This window comes from Hippopotamus amphibius, chromosome 9, assembly GCF_030028045.1.
Source record: "Hippopotamus amphibius kiboko isolate mHipAmp2 chromosome 9, mHipAmp2.hap2, whole genome shotgun sequence".
Classification (NCBI taxonomy): Eukaryota; Metazoa; Chordata; class Mammalia; order Artiodactyla; family Hippopotamidae; genus Hippopotamus; species Hippopotamus amphibius.
In genome coordinates, this window is record NC_080194.1 from 26,927,232 (window position 1) to 26,951,860 (window position 24,629).

The 24,629-nt window shown below is 54.3% G+C and overlaps 1 protein-coding gene across 1 annotated transcript in view; it reads right to left on the reverse strand.

Annotated features, from left to right (window-relative positions):
• The window catches only part of KCNC1 (potassium voltage-gated channel subfamily C member 1), a 43,611-nt gene extending 29,929 nt beyond the window's left edge, over positions 1-13,682 (reverse strand). The window contains exon 1 of the mRNA XM_057749268.1: positions 13,081-13,682. Within this exon, the coding sequence (XP_057605251.1) occupies positions 13,081-13,650 (570 nt within the window). The 5' untranslated portion in view covers positions 13,651-13,682. The remainder of the gene's footprint in view (positions 1-13,080) is intronic.
• Between the last annotated feature and the right edge of the window lie 10,947 nt (positions 13,683-24,629).

Sequence of the window (24,629 nt, forward strand, 5' to 3'; positions counted from 1 at the left end):
ACCCAGGCCCGGTCAGGTCCAAAGTCTGTGCTCTCGCCTCTGCCCTGTGCTCTCGCCTCCTTACACTCCCCCTGCCCTTGGCATCTGCCCTCCTCCCACATACAGCTTTGTTCTGAACCATATTTTCTCCCTCACAAACAAACTACCTTTCTGCCTCTAGTTTGAGTGGATTCTCCCAGCATCCCAGAGAAGCAGGGGATGCCATTATGTACACTTTATGGATGAGGAGACTAAGGCCCAGAAGGATAAGGGGCCTGCTCCAGGGCTGCAAGCCGGTCAGGGGCCAGGTTAGGAGCATTCCTGTTCTGGCAACAGGAGGAAAAGCACACTGCCTGGGGCCGGCCCTTAGCAGATGACAGCCACGTGGGCTTCTAAGAGCCCGGCCCTCGGCCCAGGACGCGGGCTGCCTCCCGGTGACCCAGCGGGCGACCATGTTCCTCGCAGCTGCTCAGAGTGCCCCTGAGGTTGAGCATCAAACATTCATCTCTAAATGCTGAGATGGTAGCCCTGGGGGGAGGCTGCGGTCTAAAGTATGTTCAGTCCTCCCCTGGTGACAAGGTCCAAGGGAGTCCCACTCCCCTATCTGCCACCTGCACAGGCAGAGAAGGGCCCTGGGGGAGCACCAACCCCCCCCCAACCCCCGTTACAGCATCCCTCTTCACAGACATCAGGTTCTCAGAACCCCCCCGGGTGGGGGAGGCCAGCGGAGCACCCTTTATAGCTGCGGTGGCCGAGGCATATGAGGTCACACGGCTCACAGCCAGCAGGGCCAGGTTTGGACCCCGGCAGTCTGGCTCCAGTCTGACCCATCACCACCACACTAACTCTCTCTCTCAGTGCACCCAGAGTGCGGGCTCCGTCACGGAAACTGCTGACAGGGCCTTTGCCCAGAAGGGCCCCTCACCGCTGGCTCCCTCACCAACATCCCTCCAGTCCCACAGCCCCTCAGAGAACCGTTCCCCGCCCCCCACCCCCCCCGGCCTGGTGGCAGCTCCGTGTGTCCCTGGCCTCTCCTCCTGGGCACAGCTGGCCTTTAGGGAGAGGACAGAGGTTCCCCCATACTGGTGAGGCAGAAGGCCCTCCCTGAGTCCCGGCTTGCTGGAGGTCCCGACAGGGCAGCCCTTGTGGCCATGAGAGGGGAGGGAAAGGCAGGGCAGATGTGAGCATGGCCGAGCACTGGGAGGGCACACACAGGGGTCCTGAATGAGACCCCACTGTCAGGGGCCCAGGGGCGCTGTGGGAAGCTCTGCTCTGCTCTTTCGGACTTCCCACTGCTCTCTGGCTCTCTGAGCCCAGCCCTGGACACTGGCCTCTCTCTGTGCCTTAAACCACAGGCACACCCCTGCTCAGGGCTTGGGCGTGTCCCATTCGCTCTGCTCCCCAGATGTCACGTGTCTCCCTTCCTCTCCTCCTGCAAGTCTTTGCTGAACTATCACCTGCTTAGGGAGGCCTCCCCAGCCACATGAGTCAAGTTGCCACCTCCAGCACTTCTTGGGTCTTCCCTCCATCGTATATCCGCACAGCGCTTCTCACCATCGGACACAGGATATAGTCCATGTATCCGTTTGTTTCTTTTTATTTTCCCTGCTTGAGCATGTAAGCTTCTTGAGAGCAGGGAGCTTTGACTGTTTCATTCTTTGCTCTACTCACAGCTTCTAGAGCAGTGCCTGAAATCCCGTAAATAGGTGCTCAGTAAATACTTGTTGAATGAATGAATGAATGAGTGCTAACAGCAGCCCCTGGCAGGGGAACTACATAGACCATCTTCATGTGTACAGTAGGGGTGCAGGGAGAGCAGCCCCCTCCTGCACGCTGGATGGCGAAGGAAGGAGGTGAGGCAGGGGCGCATCAGAGGCAATGGGCCAGGGGCTCATGGACAGGAGGCAGAGGCAACGTGAAGCAGGAATAGGGTTGCCAGGCTGGCGGGGGAAGGGGCTGTATTGAGCCAGGGCGGAAGGGGCATCCGAGGCCCTGCATAGGCTTGAGTGAGCGTCCTCTGGCGGCTGCGGCCCAGGCCGGAGCAGCCTCAGAGCCTGGGCCCCGTGAGGCCGGGTCCCGAGGCTTCTGAGCTCAGCTGCCTGGGGCTGCCCCGGCTAATATTAGCTCATCCCCAACCGGCCTGGCGTCGGCCTGGCGGGGCAGCCCAGCCTCAGAACGGGTACTGTCCACTGGCACCAACAAGAGTCCCAGGCCTTAGCCCCCAGGCTCCAGCGGCTCCTGGGGTCTGCATGGCCCTGCCGCCACTGCTCCCTGCGCCTGAGCGTCCCCTGTAAAGTGGAGATGTTTCAACACCCTGAGCTGTGATGCATGGCCCTCGCCCACCAGGCCCACCACACCGGCACACGTGTCAGCATCTCAGGTCCCCGGGCTTGGCTCCCGACCAGAGCCTGATGTCAACGGCCCTCCCTCCCTCTCCACCCACAGGCGGAAGTAGCATCATCCATCTCTCTCATCCCCCACTACACCTGGGGAGGGAGGCAGAGCCGGGACGAGGGGCCCATGACAACAGATGAGGTGACCGAGCTCCTGAAGAGGGCTGTGGCCTGCCCATGGCAGGCGGCAGGTTCGCTGGCAGGACCCAGACCTGCCTCCCGTGATCGCACCACTGAAATCTGGTCCCTGGGAGAGAGGTTCTGGAAGAAGGGGCCCCCAGGGCCAAGTAGGTGAGGAGACTCTAGAGAGGTATTTGAAGGGAAAGTCAGTTGCTGACAAAAGGAAGCAGGCAGTGAACAGGTAAGGGTTTGGATCTTCTAGAGCCAAGCGCTGTTAAAAAGACAATAATGGAACCCATGATAATTAAGCACTTATTATGTTTCGGGTTCTGGGCTAAGTGCTTAACACATTCAATCCTCCCTACTTCCCTATGAGTCAGGTGCTATTAATATCCCTCTCTTGAGGCACAGACAGGTTAGGGAACTTGGCCAAGGTCACACAGCTGGGAAGTGGAAGTGGGGCCGGGATTCAAATGCAGGCCTCCTGGCTCAAGAGACCATACTCTTAGGGGAGAATGGGGCTCCAGGGCATATTGTCAAGATCGGGTAGCCAGGAAGTGGCGGCCACACTTTCTATGGAGCACGTGATTGAGGCTTTAAGCAGGGGGATTTGGGACAAAAGGCATCCTAAGGCCTTCGAGGGGAAGAGACTGTATTGAAAGCCAGTAACTAATGCCTAGAACTTCCCACAAACACAGCTGACAGAGGAAAGGGAACACGGGAGCGGAAATGGGAGGGAAGGAGGTGGACAGGGAAGGAGATGGGGAGGGAGAGGGAGGAAAAGAACCTGGCCGGCCTTCAGGAGAAACAGAGTCCCAAGGGACGTCAGACGTGGGCATTAGGCTGGAGCAAGAAGACCTGGAAACTCGGTGTCTCTGCAATGTTGCCATCTTAAGAGCTGTGCATTCTGCTTTTCGAAAATAGTTTCTCAGCCGCTGAGCTCTGGTTGTGGGTAATGCTTGGGCCGATGCAGAGTGAAGCAGGAGTTTGGAGAGATGCAGGGTCCAGGATGCGAGGAGCCTCATTTGGCCCTGAGTCGTGACAGCGACAAGTGGGACCCTGCCCTGACTGCAGTTTGCCCCCAACACCCTGACTAGAGCACTCCAGCCCTCCTAGCACTGCCCCTCCATCACCGCTCCAGGCTTGAGGGATGGAGGAATTGTATTCCCAGGTGAGGCAAAGAAGGACGGGGTCAGACTGTAACAGGCTCAATGGCGTGGTGCCAATGTCTGATCTAGGTCTTGAACTCTGGCCTCCTTATCCATTCTCTCAATGATTATGTATTTAGCACCAACTACATGCCGGGCCCTGTTCTAGGTGCCAAGCACAGAACAATGGTTAAAAGAGACAAAAATCCCTGCCCTCCTGGAGCGCATATCCTAGTGAGGGAACCAGACAATAAACAAGGTAAACGAGTAAAATATAGTTTGATGGTGTTAAATGCCAAGGAGAAAACAGAAAAGCACAAAATGGGGGAAGGGAATGCAAGGATGCAATCCGAGAGGATGACATCTGAGTCCAGGCCTGAAGGAGGCGAGGGAGTAAATAGTGAGAGGAAAGTGCTCCAGGTGGAAGGCAGGGCAAGAGGATAAGTTCTGAGATAGAAGCACAAGAGCTGTGTTGGCGGAAAACCAAGGAGGCCAGAACGAGCCAGTAGGAGAGTCGCAGGAGAGCGGAGGGGAGGCTGGGTACAGGCAGCTCCTGTGGAGCCTTCTAACTCTCGTAGGGACCTGGGCTTCTCCTCAAGTGACACCAGAAGCCAGAATGAGGAGAGCATAGGGGTGGCCCAACCTGATGAGTGTTCTAGCAGGAGGGCCCTGGCTGCCCTGTGCAGAAGGCGCGGGCAAGGGCAGGAGCAGGAAGGACAGCTCACAGTAATCCAGGGGAGAGAAGACGCTGGCTGCAGCCAGGGAGGCAGCAGTGGAGGTGATGTGATGAGGTTGGGTTTTGGCTATATTTTCAACACAGAGGCAACAGGATTTGCTGATGCGTGAGAAGAAGAGAGGCATCAAGGCTGGTGCTGAGGTTTTTGGTCTGAGCACCTGGACGGATGCGGCTGTCCTTCACGGAGCTGGGGCCTCACCCCCCAGGCCCATCACCCTGATGTCAACGTCTTGGGCATGAGGGAAGATCAGAACCACCCGAGAAGCTCCGCCAACCCGCACACACCCATCCAGGTCTCTCTGTGTCCTGATGCTTCCCCTCTACTGTGAAGTGTTTCCTGCCTCAGCACTTCTCAGAAACTGATGTGCCTATGATTCATCTGGGGATCTTGTTAAAATGCAGGTTCTCAATCAGTAGATCTGGGGGGGCTGGGGCCTGAAACTTTTCATTCCTAGCAAGTGCCCAGGTGATGTGGATGCTGCTGGTCAGAGGACCACGCTGAGAAGCAAGAGCCCCCAGGTCGCAGCCCCCATGGCAAATCCTCCTTCTCTGAGTATCAGCAACACTGGAGAGTGGAGTAAACCTCTTGACCACCTCCTCCCAGATCCAGGAGTCGAATTCTCCAGGGACGGAGCCCAGGACCCTGAGAGTAAACTGAACCATCCCAGGTAAACTGAGAGTCACCCATGGGTGGGAGTCCTCCAGCAAACACCCCTGAAGACCCCGTAGCATCTATTACAAACACCCTTACCCCAGCCCTGGCCCATCCAGCACAGCAGCAACTCACTGCCCCCTTCTTTGCAGCACCCCTGCGCCAGCGGAGTTAGCACCTCCGGCCTGCTCCAGACCCTACAGCCTGGCGTAGCATCTCGTCTCTGAGTGCACCTTTCCACAAGTCCTGGAGGGCAGACAGCCAAGAGAAGGGCCCGGAGAAGAGGGCTGCAGGTGCCACCCTCTGAGCCTGAGCAAGCACACCGTAAAGAGGTGTTACCCCCAGCTCTGTGCCATGACAGGGCTAGGTGAATCCACGTGCCAGATGGCTCCCAGGGGCCCAGCATCCATGGCGACCCCTGGCAGGATGGGATTACTATGCCTTAAATGAAGGAATGAGAACAGGCTAGGGAGCCTGATGAATGTAGGAGGAAGCTCCCTAGACCCCTCCCCTGGGCTCCTGCCTGCTTGGTACCAGGACCCTTGCCAGGAGAGCTTGCATGTGCCCTGGAGAGGAGCTAGGCCGAGGATACAGAAGGAGAAAGAGGGAAGGACTAACCTGGCTCCCACAGTGCCTCAGGGAAACTGAAGCCTGGAATTCTTAGACTCCTGGTGTGTCAGAGGGGGGAAGGGACTTGGTGGTCATTTAGAAGGTCCTCTGTCCTTCACAGGGAAAGAAACTGCAGCTTGAAGGAGTGATGGAAGTTGCCTAACGGAGCCTGGTTGGCTTAACGGCCTGGCTACAGATCTTGCTCTGCTGTAGCTGCCTGATGCCCACAATGGGGGTCTTGTCTGTGGCCTCATCTCTCCACGTCTCTGGGCCAGCGATAAGCCTGAGGGCCTGCCTGTCTCCAGCCACAGGCCCCGAGAGCTGACCCACTGACCTCCAGCTGGAATCCTGCAAGCCTGCGGACTTCCTGCCCAGCTCAGACCCTTCACTCCCTCAGGAGGTCAGCAAGGGTGGAAGCGGCCAGGCTAAGCGTTAGGGACTTTGGGGGGTGGGTTTTCAAGTTCAGCAAAAACTAGAAAGGACACCGAGAGAGGGAAGAGGTGAGCCAAAACCCGGAGGTTGGAATGAGGGCTGAAAATGAGGAGGTCAGGGAGGAGCCTGGCAGAAGGGAGCAGCGGGACACACGGCCAGCTTGCAGAGCAGAAGGCCTAGAATGCCGAGTCGGGGAGCAGCCAGCACACTCACCATGCATCACCTCGAGCAAGGGAACTTCTGATCCTCCAAGCCCACTGCTGTTGCCCTGCAGGCCATATGGCGCCCCAGGGCCAGCACAGCTGGTGGAGGCAGTAGAGGCACCACCAGAGCACCCTCTTACCCCACCAGGCTGGACCCTCACTTGCCACGGTTCAGGGGCCAGAACTTGCTGAGCAGCATTCCCAGGCAGGTTTTCGGGAGAGTGTTTGGCAAGGGAAGGAGGGGACCAGAAGGAAACCCAAGTCTGGACCTCAGCAAGCCACGGATCCCAGCATCCCTGGAACAGTGACAGGAAGCAGTACTGAGTAGTGGTTATGGACAGAGCTCCGGGGCCAGGCAGACCCACAGCTGAAAGCTGGTCCACCACTCACTACTTAACCTCTCTGAGCCTCTGCAGCCTCATCTGTGGCATGGGTGTGATAATAACGATACAGTTCCATGAGAGTTTGTATGAGAATTAAATGAGAATATGTACATCAAACCCTTAAGGCTGTTTGACACAGAGTAATTGCTTTAGTAAACAGCAGCCGTTAGCATTGTGACTCAAGAAAGGAAGGGGCTTCTGGAAAATCCTGCTTAGGGGATAATAACAGGATTTGGGCCAAGTCTGGGTTGACTGGCTAAGGGAGGTCTCAATCAGCTGTACTGGGCCCTGGGAGAGAAGCGGGGAAGGGAGGTGGGAGGGCAGGTAACTGCTGATTCTCCCTCCCTCAGGGCAGGAAATTAGAGGAGTAAATAAAGAGAACAGTGTGCCCAGGTGGGATTTGATATTCTGTTAAAATGGAGAGCCAAAAGAAATGCAAATGGCCAGGCCCTGGGCCAAGAGGCTTGGAGGGTGAGTTGGAGCCTTGCTGATGGGCTATGTGATCTTAGGCAAGTGTCTTCCCCACTAAGCCTGTATCTCTTCCGCTAGATAAGGGCAGTGGCTAGAGGTAGCCTGGGAGCACCCAACAGTCCCATGCATGTGAAAGGTGGTCCCTCTCATCCAAGTGGTTCCCCTGAACTAGGACTGGGCATCTAACTGTCCTTGGAGCCTGCACCTAGGGGTGGGACGCTCAGGCCAAGGGTGTGGCCAGGCTGGCCAGGGGGCTGATGGGAGACAGAGGATTGACCTTTTGGTTTAGAGCAAGTACACTGGTCATGGGACTGCTCAGAATAGCCGTAGAACTATATTCAGCTGTCTTGGGAGGCCCCGAGATCCCTGGTCCAGGCAGCCGGCCCTGCAACAAGCCCGCACCAACCTCCCTCCCTCACCTCTGAGAAAACACACCTCCCTCTCCGGGAGGTTCAAGCCAATGTCTTCCAAAGCTCTGGCAGATGTCAGAGCACCCAGAGTCAGGGAGCCCAGACTCCTGCCCCCCAGCACGCCAGACTCCAGACACTCCCTGAGGTGTCATAAGGTGAATGGGGCTCCCAGCCACTGAGCCAGGAGTTGGAGACCTGGGTTTCTGAACCAGTCCGCCAAGTAACTACTGACATGTGACCTTGAATAAAGCACTCCTCGCTGGGCCTCGACTTCCTCATTTGTCATAATAATAGCTCCTATTATATTGAGTATGTAAGAAGCTTAGACTCTGGAGCAGGAGACAAACTGGAACCAAGCAAGGCTGCCAATGAACATTTTACTACAAACTAGATTGCTTCTCTGAAGGGAAGGACTCTGGTTCTGGACAAACCCAGTGGGGTCCAGGAAGGCATTGCCAGGGAACTGATGTTTGAGGCGGGCTATTAAGGATAAAGAGGGGCAAACCAGGAGGAAAGAGCACTCCAGAGGAAACAGCATATGCAAAGGCCCTGTGGCTGGGAGACCTAGCACGTGCCAGAAACTGAAATGAGGCCAGGATGACTGGAGCTCAGTGAGTGATGGAGGGAGTCAGGCGAGAGGAGCCTAGAGAGGCAGGCAGGGCCTGCGGGCCACATTACAGGCTGGGGAAGCAGCAAAGGGTTTTCCGCAGGCAAGGAGGTGAGCTGACAGATCTGTGAGTTGAAGAAATCTCTGTGGTTGCCAAGTAGAGGATGAAATGGAAGGGCCAGGGGCTGGAGGTGGAACAGCAGTCAGGAAGCTGCAGGAGAGGTGGGCCTGAGGGATACAATGGTGTCTGGAACCAGGATAGTGGACATGGAGACAGAGGGCAAAGGATGGAGTCCAGAGAGAGTCATGAAGTAAAACGATAATCCAACCAATAGGAGTAATAAGAGCAGCCAGCATTTATTGAGCACTTACTGCATGCCAGGCCCTATGGCTTGGGGCTCTCCATCTCCACCAAGATGCAGATAACTCAGTTACTTTTTCCATCCACCCTCTGGAACAGGTTCTATCATTATGCCCATTTTAGAGGCAAAGAGGCTGAGAGACTGACTAGGAGACACTTGGTTTGTGATTTTCATTACTGGGAGGGAAGCTGGCGGGGGTCTGGAATACCACTCAAAGACACGAGGACACCTGTAAAAGCATCATGGGAAGGAGGAGAACACTGAATGGGGGACACACAAGCCAAGAGCCCAGTGTCAGCTGGGGCCCAAGGGAGGCCCAGAGGTCTCTGGCTGGGCTGTTCACTCCAGCCGCCAGGTGAGATTCCTCTCCAGGGAGTTAAGGAGGAGGAGGAGGACCACAACAGGTCCCAAAGAGGTGGGGACAAGGCAGGGAGACAGAGACCTGACATCAGAAGAGAGCTGGGCAGTGGGATGGATGGAGGTGGGGCTTCCCAAGCTTGGGGCCACTGGCACTTCTTTGTCATTGGAACGTCTAAAAGTCAAGTGACTTTGGGAGAGAGATGTCAACATGCGCGTGCACACACACACACACACACACACACACACACACACACACACACGAGATACTCTCTGGCCTGCAGCACAGGGACCGCCATTGGTGGTGTGTGACCTGACACAGAACAATGTTCCTGATGACAACATGCAAATCATATACAAAGGCCAAGGGCCTCAGAACTGCGCTGGCCCCCAGGGAAGAGAGGAGGGCAGGTGTGAAGCCAGGGCTGCCCCAAGCGGCTCCAGCACAGCCCTGCCGGCTCCCACGCCTCCACAGCTGTGCATGCGAGCACTGCCGTCCCCTGCCATCTGCCCGGCGAATTCCTACTTGCCCCTCAAAGCTTGTCCCAGCGTTACCTCCTCTGGGACCGTTCTTACTCTCGCAGCCCCAGCAAGTGTTGTCATCATCCTTTGCTTGTGCGCGTCTGGGGCACCACCCCTCACCCCAGAAGACAAGCCGGTCTTCACCCCAGAAGACTAGGCAAGAAGACCTGACCCAGCTCACCTCCCTACCCCTCAACCCCTCAGCCTGGGGGCCCAGGAAACTGTGGGAGAGAAGGGCCAGGGAACCAGCTTCTCCAGCTAGCAAGGTCACCCCCGAAGCACTCAGATGGGACCTCCCACCCCAGCCAAGCAGCCCCTCTCTCCCAGGGCCACCACTTAGGCCTTGTGTGTGTGTGTGTGGGGGGGGGGTGACCTCACTGCCTGGGCCATGCCCCAACAACTGGCCTGGGCGAGTGCAGTAGTTTCACTGAGGATGGGACATGCGGGGCGAAGTCGCTGGCCAAGGCCGCTCAGGAGTCCCCGGAGATGGAGGCCGCAGGCAGGAAGCTGGTCTGAAGTTTCATCTTCCTCAAGGCACACACACTCAGGCAAGGCAGGGCCTCTCTCACATACCAGCACACACAGCCACGCTGACACCAGGTTCCCACACCCAGCTTCCGTCTCACACATGCCTCACACGCACACAGTCTCTGTCACATACAGGGCCCCACCGCACACAGCCCCACACACAGACGGTCCTGTGCACACAGCCTCACACACAGAGCTTCACAGCGTCACGCCTGCCACACGCAGAAATACACTCTCCTCAAGTCTCTTACACACCCCAAGAACCTCTCTCTCTCTCTCTCTCACAAACACACATACACACAGCATCTCTCTTACACGTACAGTCTCTCTCTCTTACATACGCACTCTCTCCCACGCAGTCTCACTCTCTCACGCAAAGTCCACCTCAGAATCTGTCTCACGTTCACATGGAATTTTTCTGACACAGAGACTCACAGAATCTTTCTCACATAGTCTCAGCACACACCCCTCTCCCCCGAGAGTCTCACTCATGTGGTCTTTCTCACACATGTGAAGAACCTTTCACACCCACACAGAATCTCTCTCATACAGATTCTCACACATAGAGCTTTTCTTTCGTGCACATCTACGATGTCACACCCAGGATTCCGGTCTTGAATCCAGAATAAACAGTTAAAGCCCAACCCACAATTTGAGGCGGCTTGGGGCCCACGTGGGGGAGGGGCACGCAAAGGTGACAGCAGCGTCGGAGCAGAGATGGAGGGGGAGGGCGGGCGGGCAGCCCACTGGGCTCTGCGCAGATGAGCTGCAGAGAGGCAGCGCAATGCAGCTAGGCCAGCCGGGCGTGCAGCGGGAAGCCTGGGTTCTAATCCAGGCTCTGCCTTCAGTCCCTGCGTGCCCTTGGGCAGGCCCCAGTGTCCTCATCTGTCACCCAAGGGAGCTGGAACAACTCTGTGTGGCTACTGGGGACAGAAGGTAGCACAGATAGGCTGGGGGGGGGGGGTACCTTCTAACCCCCCTCCCCCACCCCCTCCCCCCCACTGCCCAGCTTCTCCCTCAGAGTCTGCTCTTCAGTGGACACTGGGGAGAACCAGGGCTTTTCTGTAAGGTTTTGGACACCAACAAGACCCCATTTATCCAACCCATTTATTTGCATGGGGTGAAGGCCACCCCACAGCCGGGGAATGGCCAGTGGGAGGAGATGGACAGGGGAGGGGGCTGGAACACGCCCCATGTGACCCCTGCCTCTCCTGAAACTCAGAGGCATGGGCCGGAGTGAGCCCAAGGAGTGGGGTGGGGGGACCCAGCCTCTTGCTAGGGAGCCAGGAGGATGAGAGGACCATGCGGAAGCTGGGCCTACTCTCTGCTTCTGGGGCCAAGGGGGTGGTGGTGATGGTCAGATGCTGCCCAAGGTCAAATGCAGGCTAAATGAGCAGCTGCTCTAACCCAGGCCTCTGCCCCGCATGCCCCCGCCCCCACCCCCATATGTGCCAATTCAACCTCCCAGTCCCTTTCCTCCTGCCCCTCCCCACCGCTCAGCCACAGCCTCTAGTTACATAATCCCCTGGCTAGGGTGGCCTCTGTCAGGAGAGGGGAGGGGAGACCCCTGAGAATCCCAGTTCACTCCGGAGATGGCAGGGAGCTGGTGGCCAGCTCAGTGGAGGATGGGGTCCCAGGAGACTTGGGTTCCAGTCCTGCTTGGCCTCTAACTCCCTGGGTGACCTTGGGCAGGGTCCTCAAAACAAGGGGTTGAACTGTCTGCTTATTACTGCAGCCCCCCAAACACACATACACATCTGATCTAGGACGTAACATATAAGACCTGCTGCCCCCTCCCTCAGATGCTGAAACATTGAGTGTTTTATGTCAGGAACATGTCCACCAGGCCTGTGCCTAAATACAGACTTTTTCTGCCATGGATACTTCAGGGTCCCCCAGTCCCCTTTCCCCACTGGAGTCAGCTGGGCAGACACTCCGGCCCCCTCCCCTGCCTGAACCTCCATCCCTGGCTCCAGAGGACAGGAGGGAAGGGATGTGGAGCAGTAAAGGGGAGCAGGGCAGTGCTTGGCCTGGTAGGGGGTTCAAGAGTGGCTCACACATGGGGGAGGGGCTCTGCTTTAAATTCCCAACTCCGACCCTTCCCCTCATGCCATAGGCTCTGTTCAGGCCTCTGAGGACAGAGCCAGCAAAAGCAAGTAGGTGACTGCTACGGATGTTCCCCTTTTGGGCTCAGTTAAAGCAGCAAAGAGCTTAGAATTCACCAGGCCCCCTCTCCCATTTTATAGTTGAGGAAACTGCTCAGAGAGGCCATTGGAGGGGCCAAGGTCAGCAGCAGGGTGCCCCTTTTCCCTGGCAACAAGCTGTTGTCACTGAAGGGGAGTGGCTGATGAAGACACACCCACCTCTCACACACCTTGTCCTCGAAGGTTCCCCCTATAGACCCCCTTTCTGCCCCTACAGGTCACAGAAGAGGCATAGGCAGAAGCCCAGTGGCCCCCTCAAGCACCCTTTCCTTTTGACAAGGTAGAATGACAGGCTCTGTTCCCAGGAGCAGGTCTCAGAGAGGATCACATCCCCCTCCCCACCTATCTACCAATTTATTAGCCATAAAGATTTCCCCTTGACTATCTTCCCAGGATGGCCTAAGGCTGCTCCCTGGGGAGGGGTGGTCTGTCTCAGGCAGCAGACCAGGTCTCAAGCCCTCTTCTGTAGGCCCTGGCTGGTTCCAGGTGCCCCTTACCTGGGAGAGAGGAAGGGCTCCAGCTTCCCTCCCCACACCAAGATGTAAAGGACAGTTCACGCTTTCACCCTGTACACCTGCAGAGATGCAAATATGCACACACAGGCACTCCTGCACACTCAACCATACACACATGCTCGCTTATTTCCACTACATACCTTACCCACCCAAATATACACCACCACACTTACATAAATATGCACACACCATCTATTCACACACACAAACGCACCCATTCATAGTCACTCATACATATTAAATTCGGAAATACAGACACAGACCTTACATACGTACAAAGCTCGCGTCACCCTTGAGGAGAGTTCCTCTGTCGCTTACACACGCGCACAAACACCCCCCTTTCAGTTCTGACTCCCTAGGCACCAGTCCTCGAATCCAGCCCTGCCCGCGGGAGACAGAGGACCCTGCCTTCCCCGCCTCGCTCTTCAGATGCGTAAGTTGTCACTTACCCGCGCGTAGCGGGATGAGTAGGGGTCCTCGAAGAGAGCCCAGATGCGCGGCTGCCAGCGGCGCCAGAAGCCGCCGGGCCGGCCGTCCGGGGAGTCGCTGAGCGCCAGGCGCTTGGTCATCTCCAACTCGTCCTCGCCGTCGCCTGAGTCGCCGGGGCCGTCGGCGTCCGCGTCGTCGGCGCTGTTGTCCAGGGGCGCGCCGCCAAAGCTGTCCAGCGCCTCCTCGGCGTCGCGGTGCTGGCGGTACGTCATCCAGCAGCAGGGCTCCACGTCGGTCTCGTCGATGCCCCAGAAGGCCAGCTCCTCCTCGTAGAGTGGCCCGCACACGTCGGCCGGGCAGTGCAGTTTGCCCGTGCGGTAGTAGTTCAGGATGTGCGCGAAGACGCCCGGGTGGCGGTCGAAAAAGAACTCGTCGGCGCGCGGGTCATAGTCGAAGTGGCTGTGGGCGTCGGGCTCCGCCAGCCAGGCGAGCCGCGTGCCGGGCAGCGTGCGCAGCGTCGAGCGGTACGTCTGGTGGCGCGTGCCGCCCACGTTGATCACGATGCGCTCGCTCTCGTCCCCTTGGCCCATCGCGGCGCCTCCTTAGGCATGGCGCTGCCCAGCGACACCCATGGGAGCGGCCGCCAGGGGGAGTTGGCGCCGGGGAGGGGGGCGCGCGGCCTCCTCCCCCCTCCCCCCAGCCGTCGGGGGGGGACGGAGGACAGCGGCTCTGGCTCCCCCAAGAGCAACCCAAGCCCCTCAGGGTGCTTTCTGACGGGTGCTGGTCCAAAGGAGCGTGCGCGGGATCCCCAGGGTCTCTAGGCGCCAGATGTGGGAGGGAGCTGGTCCGGCTGCGGAGGAGGCAGAGGAGGAAAGAAGGGAGGGAGGGGTGGGGGTGGGGGTGGGGGGCGGCGCTCAGCGGCGAGCCCCGGGAGGAGGGAAAAGAGGGTGGGGGGGCCGGGCTCCCGTCCCCATCTCAGCGGGAAAATGGAGACATCGACACAAAGCTTTTAGGGGGAAGGTCAGCTGCTTCCAGGGCCGGACATAGACCAGCCCCTGGAAGGGGGAGGGGAGGGAAGGAAAGGGAGCCGGGAAATTCGCGCTCTGCTGTAAGGTGGTCGCCGCAGCGCGCTCTCGGCGCGGGGGAGAGGGATGCCCGCTGCCTTCCTCCCTGCGTGGCCCTGCTGCAGCTCAGGGCGCAGGGCGGACTCCGGCCCCCTCCCTCTCCTTGCCTGGCTGCCTGCTCCCCCCGGCGGCGGGCGCGCCTGCCCGCCCTCCTCGCTCCTTCTCCCCGCCTCTCGGAGGAGATGGCGGGCCCCCTGGGCAGGGGCACCAGGGGTGCTGCTAGGTGCTGCTGCCGCCGAGCGCTGCGCTCGGGGCGCTCCGGCTGGACCTGGGGCTCTCCGCAGGGCTGCGCTCCGACTCAGGCTCCGGCTCCGGCGGCGGTGCTGAAGGGACAGCTCCCGGGCTGCTGGGGAGCTGCGCGGGGCCGGGCAAAGGTTCTCCGGGCTGGGCTCCGTGTGCGGGGCCGGCGGGCACTGACTCCGGTGCCACTGCGCCCCGCGCTCTGCGCCCTGCTTTGGGCAGGCGGCTGGCGCTGCCGGCCGAGGCGAGGGGGCTGCGGCGGTCGGGCCGGGGAGGCGGGGGTGGCGGGTCCGGGAGCGGCGAGGCAAGGCTGGCGAGGCCGGGGAGGCGAGGCGCGGAGCGGCCGCCGCCGCCGCCGCGACGCTGCTGCTGCCGGGGCTGCTGCTGGGCTAGCTGGCTCGCTCGCTCGCTCGCGCGGTCCGCGTCCAGCCCGCCGCTCTCCGGACACCGGCACACGGCGCGCGCAGCCGCACTCGCCCCCGGAGGGAGGCGCCGCGCTGGGTCCTAAAAAGCCCTGATTCCGCGCCCCCCTCCCAGCCCCGCGCAGAGCCCGGCCTCCTTCAACCCCGGCGCTGGGGGCGCCAGCCCGGCACCGTTCCTGCGGCTCCCGGGGGACCCGCCGACGCTCCGCCTCCGGGGAGAGCCACTCAGTGGGCGGGGGCTCCGGGAGATGTCTCGACCCGAGCCCCCGGGTCAGACTGAGGTTGGAAGGGCGTCTGTACCCGCCCGCGTCTTTCCAAACCAGGGACTGATTCCCTAGTAAAACAAGACACCGCTGACCGCTATCAGAGACACCTCGACCCGGACCAGTATTGACCGCTCCAAGCGACTCTTTAATACTGACCCTTCCAGGGAACCTGGAGCCCCCATGACGCTTCCATAGGTATCTTCTTGCATGGATTCCCAACTAACACTTCCCGCGCTCCACTATACACAACACACACCTCCACTAGGTTGTGTTGTCCTCTAAGCCCTCTACTAACAACCCAATAATCTTGGACCCCTATTAACCCCTTTCGACCCCTTTCGGACCCTGGGCCCTTCTTAAGTCCAGGCTAACCCTAGTTTCCCATGAGTGCCACAAGCTCTGCCGTCTTGATCCCAGCTCACTGATGCTCCCACACTAGGCTGCGATCCTCAGGTGGGGATCCCTTGTGAAAAGGGCATTCTGTGCTTAGAGGTCAGAAGAAGCAACTGCCTCTAGTGGTCCTGAACACTGACAGCCCCCCTTTCTCCACAGGGCTTCAGCTGCCCTGGATGGGTAGATGATGTGGAGTCTGGGGGCTGGAGAGAAGCAACCCCCTGCTGTGATTCCTGGCTTCACAGTTGATTCGGGGGTGGGAGTTGCAGTTTCGGCCTCCAAGGCTTCCTGGTCCATGTTTGCTGGCAGTGCCTCAGTTTACTCAATTGAGCAATCACTTCTTCACTCCTTACTTGTTCCAGGCTCTGTCCCAGGGGCACAAGAGACCCTGCCCTCCAGAGGCTCCAGGCTGTCAGGGAAGTGGGTAGGTGGGCCTGTGCAGGGCTGTGGAGGTCAGGCCCAGCTCCAGGGGTGGCTGTGCTGGGAAAGAGACTTATCGATCCAGCCCAGCCCAATCGAACACAAGGCTGCCTGGGCAAAGGGTGATTTAATTAAGAAGACACGAGGCTCCTATTTACCTGTCGGCACTTGCTAACTGTGCAGACAGCTGTCCCTCAACACTGACCCACAGACCTGGTTGTGGGCCTGGGGACGAAGCTGTGTGGCAGACATCTCTCTCCTCCCTTGGCCAGGGGAATCCCAGCCCAGCCCCAGTGAAATCCGTGTGTGCCAGGGCAGAGGTTTGGAGGAATGGAGAGGGTTGGAGAGGTGCGAGGGGCAGAACCAGTGGTGAGGGGTGGAGAAGGACAATGGGAGAGACTGAGAGAAACAAAGTTACGGAAAAGACAGGGGCAGAGATGAGCAAAGGCAGAGAGAGAGCTGGGGTCTGGGACCAGGATGTCACCTCCTCCCTCCAGAGATTGATCTGTGTTCTTCTTATAAATGGGAGCCATTTCCCCTTCAATGCATTTACTTCAGAGTAGTACAGGGATGAGAGTGCCTTTCAGTGTCTCTCTCATTCTGACCAGTATGAGCCCCATCCCCTACCCATGAGGAGGCCGGACCTGGTACAGCTCAGCTTGGCCCAAATTCAGATTCCCAGGGCACAGTTCTCTCAGGAAGTTCTCCCCCAATCCAAGGAGGTGATAAAACAGAGAAACGGAGTCCTCAGAAGGAACAGAAAAAGATGGACACAGAAAGAGAGAGACACACACGTGTGCGTGCGTGCACACGCGCACACACACACACACACACACACACAGCTGGGAGAAATCAAGATGGGGAGAGACAAGACGGAGGCCTCTCCAAACCTTCCCTTCCTTCCAGCCAGATGTCCAGTCCCTCTTCTCCCCCGGGAAGCCTTCTGCGTTTCTGCCAACTACAGGGGCCCAGCGTCCCACCTCCTCTCTCTCCTGCAGGACCACATGGATCAGAGTATGGTTCCCTAATCTTCACTGTAGCTTATTTCATTTCCCCCAAAAAGGGACTATCAGCTCCTTCAGGGGTCCTTCTTGCTTGCTTCATCCACCCAGTGCCCAGAGCACAGTAGCTCCTCATTAAGGACTGGATGATTTGAGAAAGGCCTGGAGAGGGGCTGGGATCCTAGAATCCTAGTGTCAGAGGCCATAAGAGTCTGGAGCCCTTAACCAAGGCTGAGTCAAGGTGAGAGTCACCAGGGTTTCTCAGGGAATTGGTGCAGAGCCCACCAAGGCCAGTACTCCATGGTGAGCCATAATGGGGAACTGAAGCATGCCCCAGATGGTGGGGAGAAGCAGAGGGAGAGGCAGAGAGAGGCAAAGGGCTCCTAGAAGGGGAAAGCTTGGGTGATTAGGAGCCCTGGTCAGGCGTGGCCCTGAAGGGCCAGAAAAAGAAGCAGGCCAGGGCTGGAGGGAGGGGAAGTGTGAAAGTGTATCTATCGCACCTAAACTCCCCTATGAGGCAAGCAGAGAAGGCTCAGAGAGAAGAGCCTCCCAGGTGGGAGAGGGTAGCTGCCCATGAGGTGCTGCCACGCTATCCCACTTTAAGATTCTCACCTTCATCCCAGATGACACCCCCAGGCCCCAAAGGATGTCCCCCTTCTCTATCCTAAGCAGGGACACAAAACCCCTTCTCTCACCTCCTCTTCACACTGTAAGAAGGCTGGCATTTGCAGAAAGCGTAGAAAAACCAAGAGGGCAACATAGAAAAAAAAAAAAAAAAAAAAAAGGAAAAAGCCCCAGAGAAATGGGGGTAGGGAGGGAGAATCGCTGATCTAAGCCTTAGCTTCTTACCCACAACCACTAACCACAGACCCTCAGCCCAGCTGAGAGCCTCTTCCCTTTCTGCTTGTGAGCAGTCCACCTTATTCATAGCCATTTGACCCTTCCCTTGCAGAGGAAAGCTGTGGTCCAATGCCACAGGGTCTTTGGAATCAGTGGTTGGTGGGGGGGGGGGGGGGGGGGGCGGGGCACAGGGTGCAGTGAACTACCAGTGGGCTTGTGTGATTCAGTGGTCAAGAGCATAAGCTCTGGAACCAAACTACCTGTATGCAAATCCTAGCTCCACTATTGACTAGCTATGACCTTGGGCAAGTTATTCAATTTATCTAGAGTCAGTTTTTTTATTGATGGATATGAGTAATAATAAACCGTATATCATAACACCTCCGTTCTGTAATTCCTCTTGTTCAGGTTAGAGGAGGGGGCTGATGGGAGTGGCTGGAGGATGAACTAGCGCTGGGTGTGGACCAGAAAAAAGTGAAGGGAGTCCTGAAGCCAAGTTTGGCCTATGTGTTCACACCTGGCACTTGCAGGCCTTAGATCTGGTCCTGCTAGGCTCTGGAACTGGCCCAAGTCTAAGCCCCAGGCCTTGGTCCAGGTTGGCCCATCCCATATGCTCTTTCCCAGGCCCAGAGCCTTCTCATTCCTGGTGGGTTGGGGTGCCATCTTGTGGCCACGGCTGGAAACTAACCCGACCAGGGCACAGAGCTGGCTTTGGAGTGATGATAGACAGTGCAACGGTGCAGCAGGGATCTCTTGCGCAGATCAGAGCTCCTCTCCCCAGTGGACAGGGGAGAGTGAAACTAGAAGTGCCCTAGTGGGAAACTGGTGACTGCGGCTGACACATCTCTAGCTTGAGCACTGACCCTGGTACCTAAGCTGGGAATGGGGTGGGGCGTACAGTTGTTCCTTCCTGTGACCCCTGGGCAAATGGGTCACAGATCTCTTAGGCCAGGGGAAGTCTAGAAAGGCGACAAGGTAAAGAATACTCCAAGGAAGTGCTAGACCAGGGCTTGTCAATGTCTGCACATTTTGGACCAGATAATCCTTTGGTGTGGGGTTGTCCTGTGCATTGTAGGATATCTAGCAGCATTCCTGGCCTCTACCCACTAGATGTCAGTAGAACCCCTTCCCCATTTGTGACAATCAAAGAGGCTGATGCCAAATGTCCCTTGGGGGATAAAATTTCCTCTGGTTGAGAGAAGCACTGATCTAGAAAGATCTGAGTACAAAGCTCATTTTGCTGCTTACTAGCTGTGTAAACTAGTCACTTTCACTCTCTAAGCTTCTGTTCCCTCATCGGCGTAAAGGGAACAATATTTTGTGAATATTCAGTGAGATAGTGTCTTTCATTTAACTTCCTCTCCTTCCATTTCCCCCCTTCCCTCGGACTGCCCACCGCCTCCAAACCTTCTGTGACCCGCATTTACCCCACGTCTCCTTTATGGGCTCCTGCCATTTCAGCAGCGTCCATCCCTCAGAGTGGCAGTATGGCCCCAGGGGCCCAGCGTCAGCCCTCCCTGGGCTTTACTTTGGGGAAGGTGGGCCTCAATGCCTCACCTCTCACTGCCGGCTATGGGGGGAGGCGGGGAGCGGGGAATGATGATGGCTGTGGTGAGGGATGGAGGGATGCACGAGGATGGTAGGCACGCATGTGTGTAGGAAGGATGGGTGGGTGCCGGCACTGCTGCAAGAGTGTCCCCGGCAGGACTGAGCAGGGGCCGCTGAGTTCTCCCGGAAGCAGCTGGAGACGCGTGGCTGTCTCAAGGGTCTTCCTCCTTCTGTGACTCCTTTAGAGGAATCTTGTGGGCTCTCGTGCCTGCGTCAGCCTGCAGGTAAGCCTGGTTGGCAGTGTGCAGGGCTGGGTCCAGGTTCTATGAGGCCTGAAGTTTAGACATTTGGGGGAGGGGGTCACATTTTTTACAAAAAAGAATAGAAAGTTGGGTACAAAAGTGAATATTTATTTAGACTTAGAAAAGAAATCAGGACCAAATATAAATTTTAGAAAGCTGACAAATACTAAAAGTGTTTAAAAATAAACCAGAAAAAAATAGTTTAATATTGTTGTTAACTGCCTGACACACCTACGTAATACTTTTAAATAAGTTATATTTACTTGGAAGCATTCATAATACCAACAAAAACAGCTGCAACTTTTTTTCTTTTTTTTTTGCAATTACAGAATGATGTTCAGTGAACAAAACCACATTTGTCTTATTAAAGATTCATTGAATTTGGCCGAAAATGAAAAAATCATCTTCCCCTGTAACTATTTTTTCTGTGCACCAACAGGAACCTGCCTTAAATTTCCATGCCACTTTACAGCTCCCATAGTGTATCAGGCAAGGTTTGTGGCTGCTGAAAATACCACCAGGACAGGACTACTTGAAGATACATTTGTGAAATGCACTGGAACCAGAGTAGCTAAAATAATCTTGAAAAAGAACAAAGTTGGAGGATCACACCTCCCCATTTCAAAATTGACTATGAAGCTACAGTAATCAAACTGTTTGGTACTGGCATAAAGGTACTGGCACATAGATAAATGAATAGAATTGAGAGTCCGGAAATAAACTCATATACTCATAGTCAATTAATTTTTGCCAAGGGTGCCAAGACAATTCAATGGAGGAAAGAATAATCTTTTCAAAAATAGTACTGGGACAACTGGATAGCCATATGCAAAAGAATGAAGTTGGATCCCTTCTTCACACCATATAGAAAAATCAACTAAAACTGGATCAAATATCTTCTTCCTTGGATTAGGTCATGGTTTCTTAGACATGATGCCAAACATACAAGCAGCAAAAGAAAAATATAGATCAATTGGACTCCAACAACCACAAAAGACTTCTCTGCTTCAAAGGACAATATCAAGAAAGTAAAAAGAGAACCCGTAGGATGAGAGAAAATATTTGCAGGCCATATATCTGATAAGGGTCTAGTGTCTAGAAGATATAAAGAACTCTCATAACTCAACAATAAAAAGACAAATAACCTCATTTTAAAATGGACATAGAATTTGAATAGAACATTTATCCAAAGAAGATATACAAATGGCTAGTAAGCACATGAAAAAAATGCTAAATAACATCATTAGCCGTGAGGGAAATGCAAATCAAAACCACAATGACATACACTTCACACCCTCAGGATGGCTAGAATAAAAAGATAAACAATAACAGTGCTGTCAAGGATGCAGAGAAATTGGAACCCTCATATACTGCTGATGGGAATGTAAAATGGTACAGCTGCTTTGGGGAAGACTTTGGCCATTCCTCAAAAACTTAAACATAGAGTTATGATATACCCAGCAATTTCACTTTTACGTATATACCTAAGGGAATTAAAACCATATGTTTTCACAAAAAGTGGTACATGAATGTTCATAGCAGCATTATTCATAATAGCCAAAAAACGGGGACAAGCCAAAAATCTATCATCTGATGAATGGATAAACAAAATAGGATGTATCCATACTGTAGAATATTATTCAGCTATAAAAATGAATGAAGTACCGATACATGCTACAACATGGATGAACCTTGAAAAGATGCGAAGTGAAGGAGGCCAGACACAAAAGGCCACATAGTATGTGATTCCATTCATATGAAATGTCCAGAATAGGCAAATCCATAAAAATAGAAAATAGCTGAGTGGTTGCCTCGAGCTGGGGGGAGGAGAGAAAGTGAGGAGTGACTGCTAAGGGGTATGGGTTTCTTTTGGGTATGGGTTTCTTTTGGGAATAATGTTCTGGAATTTGATAGTGGTGATTTTTGCACAAAGTTGTGAATATAGTACAAACCATTGAATTGGACACTTTAAAAGTGTGAATTTTGTGCTATGTAAATTATATTTCAATTTTTTTAATTGGGAAAAGTAAAAGAAGGATCAGTAAACCAGGAGCTATACATAATTTGCTTATGCTAAGAAAAATCTGTCATGGTTCCAGCTCCCTTATCTGTAAAAGACCTATTTTATTATCTTTTTCTTTCTCTGAAATGCTTTAAGTGAGTTACTAAAGAATTTCAGAACTGGGACACACCTTTTCAACTCACTAATTCTTTACACAGAGAGAGAGCCCAAATCCAAAAGGTTTAAGTCACATTCGCAAGGTCTCGGAGTTGGTCAGTGGCACAGCCAGGCCTAGATCCCAGGAATTATGTGGCCACGACATCATCTGGGACTTACTGCCCCCTGTTACTGGGAACATTCTACATGAATTAAAACCCACTGTTAAATGTTGTCTGAAAAAAAAAAATGTTAGCTGTACAAATGTGACCCTGTACCATATAAAAACGAATATTACAAAGCCTCACGTTTTCCCGTTTAGTACTACTCAGTTGTGTGCAAAGGATCGAAGTGTTTTATAGATGAGAAAAAACTGAGCTAGAACCGCATGGTTCTTCCCACCACTAGCACCATCACTATTTTTGTCTTTATCTCCCTCATGCGTTCCACCTTTCTCCTCCTGCTCTTTTTTCTTGCCCTTTTCAGTCTTGTCCACTCCCTTCCACCTGCATCAGGCTGTATATTAAGTGCCTCTTCAATGTGATTCTATAATATCATTTTCTACACAGAGAATTGAGAGCTAATTCAGATAATTCAGTCTCTCCTTCAACATGGTTGATCAAAACTTGTTTGATACCGTTGACAATTTAGGGAAGTTACTCTCAGGCTCACCACTCTATTGGAAATGTCCACTGGAAATTGTACCTGAGATGTACACTTTTAGGATTGTTTTCAAATTTGGCGGGAACTCCATCCAGTTTCTTCCACCTGTGAACTGTGAGTTCAAGGTATATTGAATTTTCCTGTGCGGTGATTAATTTTAAATGCTTTTCAATTGGCAGGGTTCATTTAAAAAGTTTGTTGATGCTAAGGTCTTGTTATAGTGGCATATTGTGAATTTTATTCTGTCTTTCTTGATGTCAGCATTTCGTGGTAGACCAGCAAAAAATTTAAATCGTTTTCCAATATGTTCATATAATTAACTCTTCTTTGTTGGTTAGATTATCAAACAACGCAAGTGTCTTTTCAATAATTCCATTCAAAAGTTCTCTCTTTCTTTTAATAAACTGCTTTTTGGTCTATCTAAATATATGTTGGGGTTACAATTGTCTTCTCAATGTCAGAATCATAATTTATTTCATTGTTCATTGTTATTGTCTCTGTCTTGTATTTAATTTATTTAAAATATGTTCTGCTAAACCCGAACAAGATGTATACCTTTCAAGAGGACCCCAACATGCCCATAAATGCCACCCAACCTAGCGGGGGAGTCAGAATAGAGACAATGGTCATAACCAGTTGACTACAATATTTTACTTTGGAAAATTTGAAAAGAAACTAGACCATGTGAAACTATTTCTAGGGCTTTTCCCAGCTCCTTAGAAGAAGCTCATGCAAGGGACAAGGACCTGAAGCTTAAACTTCCTTGGCATCGAAGTACACCAGCCTCTGGTGGTATGCTTTGGGGACATGTGTGCTGCTGTGTGAGCACATGTGTGTAGAGACATGCACATGTCTCTATGGAGAGCATGGCCTGGTGTCTTCTCGGGCCCAGCCCAGGTGAAAATGGCCCCAAGAGCAAGGATGTTTCATCTGTACTGCAAATGGGGTTCAGCTAGATGTGCCCCATCCACGCCCCACCCAGGGGACTGACGGAGAGGCCAGGAGAGGACCTCAAATCCCATCATCCACGGGGTGATCTGAGCTCTAGCTGCTCCCTTCCCTCCTGACGCCCTCTCCTTCCTCTTCTCCTTCCTTCCTCTGCAGAGGCTACAGGGCTGGGCAGCTGAGAGTGCAGTCTCTGGGGCCTCTCTGCCTCGGTTAAAATCCTGCCTCATGATCTAAGCTGGTCCAGTTAGAGTTCTTCCCTGGGAATTTTCTAACTGGAGTTAAATGGTGAGATGTGAGTTAATCCCTGAGTTGCTGGAGAAGACCAATATGGACTAGGAGGGAGTAAAGGCAAGTAGAGAGGCAAGAAGGGGGATGTGTTGAAGAGCAAGAGGGGCTCCAGTCCCGCCTCTTGAGGCCCATGGGTGCTGTGGTGCTGTAGCGCTGCTTCCTTATGGGAACTGCCCTGATCCTTCCAACATACCCGCTGTGGGGTTTAACCTTGTTTGAATTGGGTTTCTGTCACTTGTAACCGGAAGTGTCCTGGACTAAATCTGTCCCTGTGCCTGCTTCTTCTTCTTCTCCAGAGGTCTCCATCTTTGCAATGGCACCTCTGTCCACTCTGAAGCAAACCAGAGCCTGAAGTCATCCTTGATTCATCCTTTCCCTCTCTTCCTCACACAAGGCTCTGTGAACAGTTCTGTAGGTTGTTCATTGAACAAGTGCACCTGGCCAAGGAGGTGAGCAAGGGCTGAAGTCCAGCCTGCTCTCTGTTTGCCTAGCCATGAAACCTGGTGCAGATCAGTGTCCTCGGGAAAGAAGGGACACCTTTTTCTAATTGCCCACTAGCTCCCTATAGGCTATAGTAACGCTATAGGTTACTGGGGCCTTCTTCCTATGTGTGGTTAGTTCCCTCAGTGCAGAAGCTCTGCCTCCTCCTCACTTTGCCTCACTAGCTTCTCATACCCCATCATCATCTCTCATTGCACCCTTTACTTTACCTCGTGGTGTTTCTCTCCATTTATAACATTGCATTTATTCACTTGATTCTTTGTCTAGTGACTGTTTCCCCAGTGGATTTTAAGCTGTGTGAGTGCAGGGACGGTGCCCTCAAGGTTCTCCCTTGTACTGTCAACACCTACACGTCATCTGGCACAATTATCTCTACTCCTGTGCTTTCTCTCCCATCCCCAGTCACAACCCCAGTTCAGGCCATGTCATGTCTCCTCTGAGCAACCCTGGTGGCC